At 43.0% G+C, this 15,779-nt stretch overlaps 1 protein-coding gene across 1 annotated transcript in view; it reads left to right on the top strand.

The window, feature by feature from the left end:
* The window catches only part of LOC143781992 (collagen alpha-6(VI) chain-like), a 217,247-nt gene that overhangs the window by 192,258 nt on the left and 9,210 nt on the right, over window positions 1–15,779 (top strand). The window contains exon 37 of the mRNA XM_077269013.1: window positions 3,622–3,700. Coding sequence (XP_077125128.1) covers window positions 3,622–3,700 — 79 coding nt within the window. The remainder of the gene's footprint in view (window positions 1–3,621; window positions 3,701–15,779) is intronic.

The raw sequence follows: 15,779 nt of genomic DNA on the forward strand, positions 1-15,779 counted from the left end.
GCACGCTCCGATCTGAGTACCGGGTGCAGTGCCGGGTATTGCCGTGAAAGACTCATCCGAGTTTCTCGCAAGTGAGTATGAGCACTAAACATTACTTGCTGAACATATGTCCTCTGACAATAAAGCAAGAATCTGCTGGTATTGAAAGAGACCAAAAAGTCTGGGAATACAAACTTATGATGACCTTTGACACATCCAGAGCAGGAATGAATGCATTGCATGATTTTATGTCTTTTTACTCCAATTAAGGGGAACCTGTCAGCAGGATTGAGCACAGGAACCTACAGACAGTGTCAGGTCGGTGCCGTTATAGTGATTAAAATGATAACTTGTTTGATGAAATCTGTCTTGTGGTTGTTTAATCTTTATTTTCAGTTTTGAGTTAATGATATGCTCGTGCTCCGGGGCGGGGCTACGGGGGTCTTCATGTTGTGTTCTGATTAACTATTCATACTTAACACTGCTGACAGGTCACTGATCCCTCAGTGACATGACTCCTAGTTTACATAATGAATATATGCACATACTAAAAAAAACACTTCTGCAGGCAGATGCTGCAGCATAATCGCATGTGTACTGTGTTAATAATAAATGTGGTTGAAGTTATTTTGATCATAAGAAAAAAATCCATTGGAAAATGGCGCCCATCGCGCCTGTGCAGTAGCAGCTATTGGTGTATATAGAGGTGATTCGATAGCTGCTATTGCGCAGGCAACGCCATCTTGCTAGAGATAAAAAATGTCCTCCTCCAAAATAGTGCCGCCGACGCCTGTACACTAGCAGCTATCGGATAACCTTTATATACACCGATAGCTGCTACTGCGCAGTCACGGCAGGCGCCATTTTCAATTGGATTTCTTTTTTTACAATCAGGATAACCTCAACCACATTTATTAGTAACACAGCACACATGCAATTATGCTGCAGCACAGGTGCCACGGCTGGCACCTGTCTCCAGTAGGGTTAACTTTTTTTTTCAGTATATGAATATAATATTCATTATGTAAACTAGGGAGCAGGTCACTGAGGGATCAGTGACCTATCAGCAGTCTTCAGTATGAAAAGTTAATCGGAGCACCACATGAAGACCCCCCACAGGCCGCCCCAGAGCACAAACATGTCATTAGTACACAACTGAAAATAAAGATTAAACAACAACCACAAGATGGATTTCATCAACCAAGGTATCATTTTAATCAGTATACAGTAAAGGCACTGACCTGACACTGTCTGTAGTTTACTGTGCACAATCCTGCTGACAGGTTCCCTTTAAGGAATGTGCTCCTCTGACCATTTGGGAGCATCACAATCCTATACCAGCCTCAATAAGAGAACAATAAAACTTTCATATTTCTTAAATATCAACTCCTCCAATATTTACTGGCACAACTGTTTTCTCCTCGTCCCACATTGATAGTTCTGCTTCATATCACTTGGCTCATTTACTGCATAATTCCTATGTCCTGTTGTGTACAAATGTTATAAATAGGATTGTGATCCTCGCCATAGTATTACAACAGTCTGAATGAACCCTATCACTGATGTCTGCCCAAAAACTCCAAGGGGGTGAATACTTTCGCAAGCCACTGTATATACTATGACCACCAGCCATTCCTCCTTATATACCATGACCACCACACCATCCCACCTTATATACTATGACCTCCACACCATCCTCCCTATATACTATGTCCACCACACTATCCTTCCTTATATGCCATGACCACCACACCGTCCCCCTTTGCATACTATGACCACCACATTGTCGCCTTTTAAGAATTATATCCACTGCACCCTCTTCACTTATGAACTACAATCTTCACACTGCCCTCACCCTTTTCAAACTGTCTGCCTCAAATTACCCTTCTCCGTACTGAATCCATGTTGCTCCTTCTCCATACTGAAATCCCCATGCTGCTCCCTCTATTATAATGAGCCCACCCCACTCTGCCCCCTTTCCCATAGAGCTCACTCCACGCGGTCCCTTTTTCTATTCTGAGACCACCCCATGTTGCCTGATTTTTCATACTGAGCACCCCATGCTTTCCCTTTTTCCATGCCGAATCCATCGCAAGTTGCTCCCTTTTATATACAGTGCTCAACCTATGCTGCCCCCTTTTCTATTCCGAGCCCACCCCACACGGCGCCTTTTTCCATAGTGATCCCACACTGCCCTTTTTTCCATACAGAGCTCACACCACGCTGCCCTTTTGCCATAGTGATCCCACCTGATGATGCCCCCTTTTACATACTGAGCCACACCGCACTGCCCCCATTTCCTTAGTGGTCACACACCATGCTGCCCCTTTTCCCATACAGCGCTCACCCCATGCTTCACAGTTTTCCATAGTGATCCCACTCTGCCCCCTCTCATAATGATCCCACCTCACGCTGCTCCCTTTTCTATGGTTATTCTGTTTCACACTGCTCATTTTTCTATAGTGATCCCACCCCACAATGCCCCTTTTTCTATAGTGATCCCACCCCATGATGCCCCTTTTCCATACAAAGCTCACACCATGCTGTTCCCTTTTCAATAGTGAACCCATGCTACCCGATTTTCCACCACAATAACACCCCACACTGCCCCCTTTTCCCATAATGATCCCACCTCATGCTGCCCTTTTACCATAATGATCCCACCCCATGCATACTAAGCTCGCTGCCCTCTCTGTACATTGATCCCAATGCACAATGCCCAAGCTCCTGTATCTTCGGCTCTGTGAGCACCTACCCTATCCCAGCTCTGGTGAGCTCTCATCCTCGGCATCGCTCTGCAGTGTCTTAGGCACAGTGATGAGGTAAACTCATAGCGCTGCTGAGATGTCAGGATCATGTTAATGCCACCGCAAGTTGGCTCAGGGAGTTGATAGGAGCTCCACTGACCTTGGAAGTGTTGGTGCGGACGGAGGATTATTTGTATCAGCTTCAGTGTTATCCAACTTTCTGGTACATGGAGAATTGAAAAAATACAACAATATCTCCACCTTCTCCATTCTGAAAATGTAATCCGAGTGCAGTCCAATTTTTTCAGGCCCCGTAAACTTGCATTGCCGGTTTAGATTAGACCTTTGGATCAAAAACGAACATGTCTCTGATATTTTCCTTGAACCACTCAGTCCAAGAAAAAAGTCGGACATGTGAATGGCACAATGGACTATCACAGCTATGAGAGCTATGAGCACTACTGATGAAAATCACGGATAGCACTCATATGCAAAAATCGGCTGTCGGGATGAGGCCTTACACAAAAGACCTCTCTCTATTGAGCGCTCCTGTGTTCTCTATAAGAAATATGCTGCCTGACATCTGTAAAGGCGGCTTATCTCTTAAAGAACAAAGGATTGGCAGTCGGAAATAAAACCTGCTGGATCCTTATTTTTCACTGACATTATTTGTCAGAAGGAATAGGGGCCTGCACACACACAAGACAATCATGTAAAGATGTCGATATCGGCGGGTTTGGCTAACATTACTAAGGTGACCCCAGAGCAAACACAGTACTTACACTTCTGGAGGACTTTGTATGTCGAACTTTTAATTTATAGTAACATTGTGCTGTAATTATTATATTTACCATTATATACTAATAACATGGGTTTCATTTTGGTATCTTGACAGTGTCAATAAACAGATATCCACCGGCAGTGCTGAAAGAGAAATGTTCTAATTTATATAATGGCAGAAAGAAAAGATTAATGTGAGTATTCCTTTTGAAAAGCCTAATGTTATGCTGGAATAAGAAAAATACAGCTATCAATAAAATACAGCATTTTTAAGAGTTAAAACAAATCATTTCTGACACCATCGCTGTAGGTGTAGAGCAGCTAACACTTCTAAAATTTGAGACTTTTTTATCAATCGATTGTCTTATAAAAATGTATATGGTCTGCTTGGGCATGCCTGTCAACAAAGACTGGAGCAGCCTGTAGAACTGGGGAGGGTAACAGATAGCATTATTATTTCCACACATTCATTGCTTTGCATGCCAAGAGCGATCCAAATAAATTTAGATGGTTGGCGACCAAACGATAGTTTGGCCCATTGTTCGGCCAACAACCATCTCTCCCGACTTCTTAATACACAGGACTGCTTGAATTTTTAACAACTGTTTTTTCTCTGAAATTCTGTAGTATTTCAGAGTAAAATGGTTCATTGCATCAAGGAAGCTTTTCTAATTAAGGACAAGTACATGGCATGGATAAAAATAATCTTTATATGTCATTAAATCTTCATTCATTTTCAGACCGCCTTATATGAAGTTTGCAGCCAGATTTTTCTCTTGAAAATGAATAAATAAAACTAAAGTTTTGTGTAAAGGTGTATGTAGCCTCTTCCCTTCTGGGTGATTTTCAAATTTTGCACTTTTGTTTCTTGTCCTCTTTTTCAAGAGGAATAGTTTTTTATATTTTTTTCTGTTGACAAAGCCATATGAGAGCTTGTTTTTTGAATGACGCAATAATTCTACAATATACAGGTGCTTCTCACAAAATTAGAATATCATCAAAAAGTTAATTTATTTCAGTTCTTCAATACAAAACGTGAAACTCATATATTATATAGTCATTACAAACAGATTGATCTATTTCAAGTGTTTATTTCTGTTAATGTTGATGATTATGGCTTATAGACAATGAAAACCCAAAAGTCATTATCTCTGTAAATTAGAATACTTTATAACATCAGCTTGAAAAATTATTTCAAAATCCGAAATGTTGGCCTACTGAAATGTACACTCACTGGCCACTTTATTAGGTACACCTGTCCAACTTCTTGTTAACACTTAATTTCTAATCAGCCAATCACATGGCGGCAACTCAGTGCATTTAGGCATGTAGACATGGTCAAGACAATCTCCTGCAGTTCAAACCGAGCATCAGTATGGGGAAGAAAGGTGATTTGAGTGCCTTTGAACGTGGCATGGTTGTTGGTGCCAGAAGGGCTGGTCTGAGTATTTCAGAAACTGCTGATCTACTGGGATTTTCACGCACAACCATCTCTAGGGTTTACAGAGAATGGTCCGAAAAAGAAAAAAAATCCAGTGAGCGGTAGTTCTGTGGGCGGAAATGCCTTGTTGATGCCAGAGGTCAGAGGAGAATGGGCAGACTGGTTCGAGCTGATAGAAAGGCAACAGTGACTCAAATCGCCACCCGTTACAACCAAGGTAGGCCTAAGAGCATCTCTGAACGCACAGTGCGTCGAACTTTGAGGCAGATGGGCTACAGAAGCAGAAGACCACACCGGATACCACTCCTTTCAGCTAAGAACAGGAAACTGAGGCTACAATTTGTACAAGCTCATCGAAATTGGACAGTAGAAGATTGGAAAAACGTTGCTTGGTCTGATGAGTCTCGATTTCTGCTGCGACATTCGGATGGTAGGGTCAGAATTTGGCGTAAACAACATGAAAGCATGGATCCATCCTGCCTTGTATGGAGCATCTTTGGGATGTGCAGCCGACAAATCTGCGGCAACTGTGTGATGCCATCATGTCAATATGGACCAAAATCTCTGAGGAATGCTTCCAGCACCTTGTTGAATCTATGCCACGAAGAATTGAGGCAGTTCTGAAGGCAAAAGGGGTCCAACCCGTTACTAGCATGGTGTACCTAATAAAGTGGCCGGTGAGTGTATGTTCAGTAAATGCACTCAATACTTGGTCTGGGCTCCTTTTGCACGAATTACTGCATCAATGTGGTGTCGCAGGGAGGCGATCAGTCTGTGGCACTGCTGAGGTGTTATGGAAGCCCAGATTGCTTTGATAGCAGCCTTCAGCTCATCTGCATTGTTGAGTCTGGTGTCTCTCATCTTTCTCTTGGCAATACCCCATACATTCTATATGGGGTTAAGGTCAGGCGAGTTTGCTGGTGAATCAAGCACAGTGATAGTGTTGTTTCTAAACCAGGTATTGATACTTTTGGCAGTGTGGACAGGTGCCAAGTCCTGCTGGAGAATGAAATTTCCATCTCCAAAAAGATTGTCGGCAGAAGGAAGCATGAAGTGCTCTAAAATTTCCTGCTCTGACTTTGGTCTTGATAAAACACAGTGGACCTACACCAGCAGATGACATGGCTCCTCAAAGCATCACTGATTGTGGAAATGGAGCGCCCCCAGACGCAGGGCCGCGGGGTACTCGGTACCGGGCCTCTCTGTCTCGGTCCTGGGGTTGTCACGGTGACTAGACCCGGTCCGTGACCCTGCTAAGGGGCGTCCAATGAAAGGTGTGCGGTGCAAGGTGCGATGAATAACGAGGACACAGGGTTGCAGTCTCTTTACCTCTTTACTGAAGGCTTCGGCATTAGCAATCCAGAGCACTGTTAACTGGGCTGGCTGAGACTGGCCGGTCCGAAGGCACATCCAGAGTTCCCTTTGCAGGTGATCAGTGCCTACCTTCTAGCGCCTGTGTGTTGTAGTACCTCCCTGCTGAGCACCACGGGATAGTCCTCACAACTGTTGTGTCTGTTTCTGATGTTCTTTCTCTCTCCGTCCCCCAGATGATATGGCTAGGACGCACCCGTATGACGGGTAGGTCTGGAGTTATTCTGGGACCCTAGAGACGCCCATCTCCCACAATTGCCTCCTATCTCTTCTTAGGTGAATTAGGTGAGACAGCCAACCTATTGTCAACTGTCCTGCTGTAATGCTTGGAGCCCAATACTTCCTCGGCATTCCGGCCACCGGCTACGCGCCTCAGTAGGATGTTGCCACAATCTTAAGGCACGACTCCTACTGGTTATATTCTCCTTTGTGCTGCGATCTCGTTTCTCACTTCTCCACAATAAACCTCGCTTCGTGTCCTTTCTTAAGATGCCACCGCAACGGGTGCAGGCGCGGCTCCGTAACGTTCTGTCCTTTTCGCTAGGCCACTGTCAGGATCCCACCCCTGACAGAGACCCCCCTGAATCTTCCCCCGCAATACCCTCTGCCACAGGATGTTGCCTGGATCAAACCCAGTCAGCTTCTCTCTAACTTCCTATCCAGCCCCCAGTTTTACCAGATTGTGAGGAGTGGCCTAATACATAGGCCACTTTGCTCCCCCTGGTGGCCAGAGTGTGAAGTGTAATGTGTGACTGTGATACCTGGTCAGGTGAACTCCTTTAGTGCCATCAGACGTACCATCACTCCCCTTAGTGGCGGAGCGTCAGTACTGCAACGACCAGGACTCTGGGGCGCTGCAGAAACTTCACACCAGACCTCAAGCAGCTTGGATTGTCTTCCTCTTCACTCTTCCTCCAGATTCTGGAACCTTGATTTCCAAATGAAATGCAAAATTTACTTTCATCTGAAAACAACACCTTGGACCGCTGAGCAACAGTCCAGTTCTTTTTCTCCATGGCCCAGATAAGACACTTCTGGCATTGTCTATTGGTCATGAGTGACTTGACACAAGGAATGGGACACTTGTAGCTCATGTCCAGGATACGTCAGTGTGTGGTGGCTTTTGAAGCAATGACTCCAACAGCAGTCCACTCCTTATGAATCTCCCTCAAATTTTTGAATGGCCTTTTCTTATCAATCCTTTCAAGGCTGTGGTTATCCCAATTTCTTGTGCACCTTTTTTCTAGCTATCATGCAAAAACCCTATTAAAGACTGATACAAAGTTATATCATTATTAATGAATCAAGAAAAGGGGCAAACAACATACAGTGACACACACCATACAAAAAGTGAACACTATGTCCACCCTATGGATGATCTTTGACCTGTAACCTACCTACCTGCGGAGGTTGGCACCCTATGAGGAAATGTATGAGAATGGCGCCCCCGCTCAATGATGGCTGACCCTTCTGTCCTGGATTACCCTAATCAACAATGATGGATATACAACTCTCACATCATCAGGGGACCCAGAGACAGTCTTAATTCAATAGGGACAGTCAGAAAAGGAAAAATAGGTGTATATAGGGTCAGTGAAAATGTGGAGTGTGATTGTGAAGCCTATTGAAACAGACTAAGGGACCTTTTTAAACACTTAGGAAGCCTTTGTGTGGTGCCCTAGGGTCCTGGTCATCACAGTAATGTCGCTTTCCTCACAGGGAGAGTGATGCTACATTTGGAGGCAAGAAAGGATAACTGTAACCAGGTATCACAAACATGCAACACATTCACACTCCAGGCCAACAGGGGGAGCTTTTGATCCTATTTACTAGGTGACTCCCCATATATATAACTGGTAGTCTGTAGGGAAAGTTAGAAAGTTCCAGACAGCAGTCTGAGGAGGACAGAAGGTTCACGGAGCTGTGCATGCCCTAAGAGCTGCAGCTCCCAAGAAAGAGACATTTTAGAAAGCCGAACTGTTTGCAGTGAGCGTGCAGGAGAGGAAGCACAGGAGAGGATACCAGAGGGGGAACAGCCCCGAGCAGGCTGCCTCCATCTGAGGCACAGAAATCTGGTAGCCGGAATACCGAGGTTGTAAGGACCTCCACGCCTTACATCAGAGACCGGCAGGACAGCTGAACTTCAAGTTCCCTGTCCGCACCTACACCCAGGAGGCACGGTGACTAGGGTTGAGCGACCTTTGCTTTTTTAGAATCGAGTTGGGTTTCGTGAAACCCGACCTTCTCGAAAGTCGGATCGCGTGAAATCGGACGATTCTAGTCAAAAGTCGGGTTTCGGATGGAAAAACGAAACCCAATGCAAGTCAATGGGAATTATATTTTTAAATTCTCTCTCTCTCTCTCCCCTCCGTGCAAAGCATATGTTGTGTTTGACTGCAGAAATCGCTGCATCCCAAACGGTAATATGGCTCTATGACGCCGCAGAAACCAAGCCGGAACCTATGTCATCACGCTGCCCACACTCCTTCATTGGCTGAAAAAATAGTGCTAAACGCGTCATACGAAACGCGACTTTGGCGCCAAGATCGCGTACCGCATGGCCGACCCCACACAGGGATCGGGTCGGGTTTCATGAGACGCCGACTTTACCAAAAGTCGGCGACTTATGAAAATGACCGATCCGTTTTGCTCAACCCTAACGGTGACACCTCAGAGAGCCGGGTCATCTAAGAGACCCTATAAACAGGTTCAAGTCACCAGTCATACGGGTTTTGTCCTATCCTATCCAGGGGACAGAGAGAGATAACATCTGTGAGGACCTTATGTGAAGCTTCTAGCAGTAAGGGACTACACCACTACAGCGCAAAGGAAGGCTTTTATTCTCTACCTGGATAAGGGGTCTCTGGACTTGCCTCCAAACCGGCTGGACTTCTCTACCTGCCCTGCGATCCAGTGCCCTGGACTGTGGCTGCTGAAACCAACAGTAAACAAGGTAAAGAGACTGCAATCCTGTGTCCTCGTTCTTCTCTATACCTCTCACCATATGACCATCTACACACCGGGAGCCCTGGGGATATACTTCACCTGTGGGAAGATATACCATCTAGCTGCCATAATGTCACCCAGCGGACCCCTTAAAGTAGCGTCGGTCACCCTGACCGAATACCACAGGTGGCTTCACGAACATAAACTCTATCCCTTAAAAGACCTTTCCCTTTTACATGGGCACCCAGGGCCACGGACCGGGTCGCAGCCACCGTGACATCCCCCTGTGAACACCGGACCCGGTACCGAGTACCCCACAGCCCAGGCGGGCGACTCATTTGCAGGTATTTTTTGTTAATAATTCTAATTTACTGAGATAATGACTTTTGGATTTTCATTGGCTGTAAGCCATAATCATCAACATTAACAGTAATAAACACTTGAAATAGATCACTGTTTGTAAAATTAACTTTTTGATTATATTCTAATTTTGTGAGAAGCACCTGTAATATACTGAAAAATGGGAACAAAAAATTGTAAAGGAGGGTAAAATCATAAAAAAAACAAAACTCCACAGTTCTGACAGTTCTTTTTATGTGAAACATACCTATATATTTTTTATTTTTAGATTTGAATGATTGCAAAAAATTTCAAACTCTGCATTTTTTTATTTTCTATTGACCACTAGTAATATATACTGTAATACTAAAGAATTATGTTGTATAGTAAAAGTACTGGTCTCTTATGAAGCTAAGCCACAGGCTTGGCATCCAAGCAAGACATGATAAATATGGGACATACCCATATGTCCCATGTCAGGAAAGGGTTTATCTTTTTTTCATAGAGGTTGTTGACCATTTTGCTCTTTTGGTAGCCAGCACAATTTTCACATTTTTGGCATGTGCAAGTATAATAGAAATCATATAACAGAAATATATGTACTATTATGGCTGAAAGTGCTGGCACAATTGAAATTGTTCCACAAAATGAAATATTTCTTCCAGAAAATGATTGCAATTACACATGTTTTATTATACACACATTTATTTCCTCTGTGTGTATTGGAATAACACAAAACAGATAAAAGAAGGCAAATTGGACATAATTTCACACCATACCCCAAAAATGGGCCAGACAAAATTGTTGGCATTCTCAACTAAAAGGGAACCTGTCAGCAGGATTGTACTCAATAACCTACTAAAAATGTCAGATTGGCTCCATTATACTGATTAAAAGGATACCTTGGTTGATTAAATCAATCTTGTGGTTGTTGTTTAATCTTTGTTTTTAGTTTTGAGTTAATGATATTCTCGTGCTTCGGGGCAGCCTGTGAGGGAAGGGTCTTCATGTGATGCTCTGCTAAGGTATTCATGTGTATGGCTTATGACAGGTCACTGATCCTCAGTGATCTGCCGCCTATTTTACATACTGCAAATCTTCTTGTTTGAAAAAAAGAAAATTACATTCATCATGCAGGTGCCGGAGGCTCTTGCGCTGTAGCATGATACAATGTATAGTATCCATATTTTCATTTGATTTTGTCATATATATTTCTTGAGAAAAAAATATCTTAGTCGAAATGGCGCTGATGCCCACTCCTGCGCAGTAGCATCACTAAGATCGCTGATAGATGCTACTGTTCAGGTGCCACCGCCTGCTTCATTTTCATGGAGCCAATTTTTTTCCTCTATCAAAATGACGCCAGCGGTGGCACCTGCACAGTAGGCAACAACCACAAGATGAATTTCATCAACCCAGGTATCATTTTAATCAGTATAAAAGCGCCAACATGACAGTGTCTGTAGTTTACTGAGCACAATCCTGCTGACAGGTTCACTTTAATATTTGTATTAAATGGTTCACAGGAATATTGATAGTATAACAAATGAGTAGAAATGCCAATAGCATATTTACTATCAGGATAAATTATAATAAAAAATGTCTCTAAGAAGAAACTCCATATACCTAAATAATCATAATAAATAAAGAAGGGAGTGCTGATTTAATAAAATAATACAGTTTATTAATTACATATTATAAATCAATATAACATAATACACTTCCTGACAGAAGTTGTCGCTTATCCATGTTATGTAAATAAAAGCTTATAACCTGATGTTAAATTCATCCATTGGTTGTATAAATTATTCTTTTGATAGCTGAAACCCTCAGAAATGTGGTTTAGGTTAAGAAAATAAATTGGCATCAATGCAGAAATATTGATCAGCTAATGGACACAAAATGGTCAGATTTTGGCAAGACAAGGGTTTTGTCGCCTGGTCATATAATGCACCCAATTCTACTTTACATCCTCACCTGTGCTCAGTAAATGATCAGTTAATTAGTGTGTGTGTATAAAAAGAAACCCAGCACCCCAGACCTTCACTTGAACTGCAACTTGAGCTCTGACAACATGCCAAAAATCCACCCTGCGACCAGAGCCTGGATTATCAAAAGGCTGAAGACCAGATCCACTGCAGAGGTGACTGGCACCTTTAATGTGTTTCAGCATCAAGTACAAAGAATTAAAATAAGATTTGAAGAGACTGGAGATGTGTTTGACAAGCCCAGGTCCAGCAGACCCCGCAAGACAACTGCTCAGGAGGAACGTTTGTTTGTTAGAAAATTCAAAGCAAACCCCTCTTCCACTGCAGCAGAGCTCCAACAGGCCTGGTCACCTCAAGTCCCTGTGTCAACTAGAACAGTTTGTAGGATTCTGTCTCGAAATGGCCTCTATGGTCGAATCAGTGCCCAGAAGCCAGCACTACACAAAAGGCAAATAAAAAACTGTGTGGGATTTGCAAAGTCCCACAGCCTGCTAAACAGATGGACGCTGGAAAAGTGGCAGAAGGTGGATTTCTCTGATGAATCTTCAGTAGAATTACACCACAGCCGCCGCAAATACTGCATCAGACCTACTGGAGCCCATATGGATCCAAAATACACCCAGAAAACAGTTAAATTTGGTGGTGGAAAGATCTTGGTCTGGGGTTACATTCAGTATGGGGGTTTGCGAAACATTTGCAAGGTGAAAGGCAATATCAATAGCCTTAAATATCAAGAAGTATTAGCTACCTCTTATATTCCAAATCATAAAAGGGGTCAAATTCTGCAGCAGGATGGTGCTCCATCTCATACATCCATCTCTACAACAAAGTTCCTCCAGGCAAAAAAGATCAAGGTGCTCAAGTACTGGCTAGCCCAGTCACCAGACATGAACATAATTGAGCATGTTTGAGGTAGGATGAAAGGAAGCTTAGAAGACAAAACCAAAGAATCTAGATGAACTCTGGGAGGCATGTAAGACTACCTTCTTTGCTATTCCTGATGACTTCATTAATAAATTGTATGAATCATTGTTGAACCACATGGATGCAGTCCTTCAAGCTCATGGAAGTCACACAAAATATTAAATGTGACTCTAATAGCACCACAACTTCATTCACCAATGTTATGCAACATATATTTGTATTTTAAGTTAATTATTTGTTTGAATATCACATTACTTTCTGTGGGCGACAAATCTTTTGTCTTGCCAAAATCTGAACATTCTGTGTCCATTAACTGATCAATATTTCTGCTTTGATGCCAATTTATTTTCTTAACCTAAACCACATTTCTAAGGGTTTCAGCTTTCAAAAGAATAATTTATACAACCAATGGATGAATTTAGCGTCAGGTTATAAGCTTTTATTTACATAACATGGATAAGCGACATAACTTCTGTCAGGGAGTGTATACAACAAGAGGTAGACAAAGAGTGATTCATGAAATCACTCAGGGAATCATAAACTAAGGTAGGAAAGCACTATTGATCAGTACCAAGAGATAAAGCCTCTTGTCTAAACTATAGATCATGAGGATCTCACTACCTAAAGTGGACTAGTGCAGTATCATAAACTGAAGCTCACAGACACATAAATAAGCTGCAACTAAATAGATAAACCAAAAATAATGGAGTGAACAGCAGCAAAGGAATAAAGGGACAGTCCCTTGGGAATCTTATTGTGCACTTGCATATGACTATGGGAGAGTGTTATTGATCCTAATTCCATGGCACATGCACTTTATTCCTGTGCTGTTCACTGGCAGAGCAGGAAGAGCACGGCATATCATTAACTGAAAACTTCTAAGGCCGGCGTCACACTTGGCGTAAGACAATACGCCACGTATTATACGTCCGTAATACGGAGAAATGTTCCCAAAATATTGATCCGTAGTCAGGGTGTGTCAGCGTATTTTGCGCATGGCATCCTCCGTATGTAATCCGTATGGCATCCGTACTGCGATATTTTCGCGCAGGCTTGCAAAACCGACATCTAATGGATTTAGGTGCTCAAATGTTCGGGAAAACATATATACTATATATATATATATATATATCATTGAGACACATATACAGTGGGGCAAAAAAGTATTTAGTCAGTCAGCAATAGTGCAAGTTCCACCACTTAAAAAGATGAGAGGCGTCTGTAATTTACATCATAGGTAGACCTCAACTATGGGAGACAAACTGAGAAAAAAAAATCCAGAAAATCACATTGTCTGTTTTTTTATCATTTTATTTGCACTTTATGGTGGAAAATAAGTATTTGGTCAGAAACAAACAATCAAGATTTCTGGCTCTCACAGACCTGTAACTTCTTCTTTAAGAGTCTCCTCTTTCCTCCACTCATTACCTGTAGTAATGGCACCTGTTTAAACTTGTTATCAGTATAAAAAGACACCTGTGCACACCCTCAAACAGTCTGACTCCAAACTCCACTATGGTGAAGACCAAAGAGCTGTCAAAGGACACCAGAAACAAAATTGTAGCCCTGCACCAGGCTGGGAAGACTGAATCTGCAATAGCCAACCAGCTTGGAGTGAAGAAATCAACAGTGGGAGCAATAATTAGAAAATGGAAGACATACAAGACCACTGAATCTCCCTCGATCTGGGGCTCCACGCAAAATCCCACCCCGTGGGGTCAGAATGATCACAAGAACGGTGAGCAAAAATCCCAGAACCACGCGGGGGGACCTAGTGAATGATCTGCAGAGAGCTGGGACCAATGTAACAAGGCCTACCATAAGTAACACACTACGCCACCATGGACTCAGATCCTGCAGTGCCAGACGTGTCCCACTGCTTAAGCCAGTACATGTCCGGGCCCGTCTGAAGTTTGTTAGAGAGCATTTGGATGATCTAGAGGAGTTTTGGGAGAATGTCCTATGGTCTGATGAAACCAAACTGGAACTGTTTGGTAGAAACACAACTTGTCGTGTTTGGAGGAAAAAGAATACTGAGTTGCATCCATCAAACACCATACCTACTGTAAAGCATGGTGGTGGAAACATCATGCTTTGGGGCTGTTTCTCTGCAAAGGGGCCAGGACGACTGATCCGGGTACATGAAAGAATGAATGGGGCCATGTATCGTGAGATTTTGAGTGCAAACCTCCTTCCATCAGCAAGGGCATTGAAGTTGAAACGTGGCTGGGTCTTTCAACATGACAATGATCCAAAGCACACCGCCAGGGCAACGAAGGAGTGGCTTCGTAAGAAGCATTTTAAGGTCCTGGAGTGGCCTAGCCAGTCTCCAGATCTCAACCCTATAGAAAACCTTTGGAGGGAGTTGAAAGTCCGTGTTGCCAAGCGAAAAGCCAAAAACATCACTGCTCTAGAGGAGATCTGCATGGAGGAATGGGCCAACATACCAACAACAGTGTGTGGCAACCTTGTGAAGACTTACAGAAAACGTTTGACCTCTGTCATTACCAACAAAGGATATATTACAAAGTATTGAGATGAAATTTTGTTTGACCAAATACTTATTTTCCACCATAAAATGCAAATAAAATGATAAAAAAACAGACAATGTGATTTTCTGGATTTTTTTTTCTCAGTTTGTCTCCCATAGTTGAGGTCTACCTATGATGTAAATTACAGACGCCTCTCATCTTTTTAAGTGGTGGAACTTGCACTATTGCTGACTGACTAAATACTTTTTTGCCCCACTGTATATATATATTCTGTATTTAGATTTAATTCAGCGCAATATCTGTGAAAAGCCGGTAATTCAATTGCCGGCTTTTCATTTCTCCTGCACAAACCCGACAGGATACGAGACATGGTTTACATACAGTAAACCATCTCATATCCCCTTTTTTTTTGCATATTCCACACTACTAATGTTAGTAGTGTGTATGTGCAAAATTTCAGCGCTGTAGCTGCTGAAATAAAGGGTTAAATGGCAGAAAAAATTGGCGTGGGCTCCCGCGCAATTTTCTCCGCCAGAATGGTAAAGCCAGTGACTGAGGGCAGATATTAATAGCCAGGAGAGGGTCCATGGTTATTGGCCCCCCCTGGCTACAAACATCTGCCCCCAGCCACCCCAGAAAAGGCACATCTGGAAGATGCGCCTATTCTGGCACTTGGCCACTCTATTCCCACTCCCTGTAGCGGTGGGATATGGGGTAATGAAGGGTTAATGCCACCTTGCTATTGTAAGGTGACATTAAGCCAGATTAATAA

The sequence above is a fragment of the Ranitomeya variabilis genome, chromosome 6 (genome assembly GCF_051348905.1).
Source record: "Ranitomeya variabilis isolate aRanVar5 chromosome 6, aRanVar5.hap1, whole genome shotgun sequence".
NCBI classification, from domain to species: Eukaryota; Metazoa; Chordata; class Amphibia; order Anura; family Dendrobatidae; genus Ranitomeya; species Ranitomeya variabilis.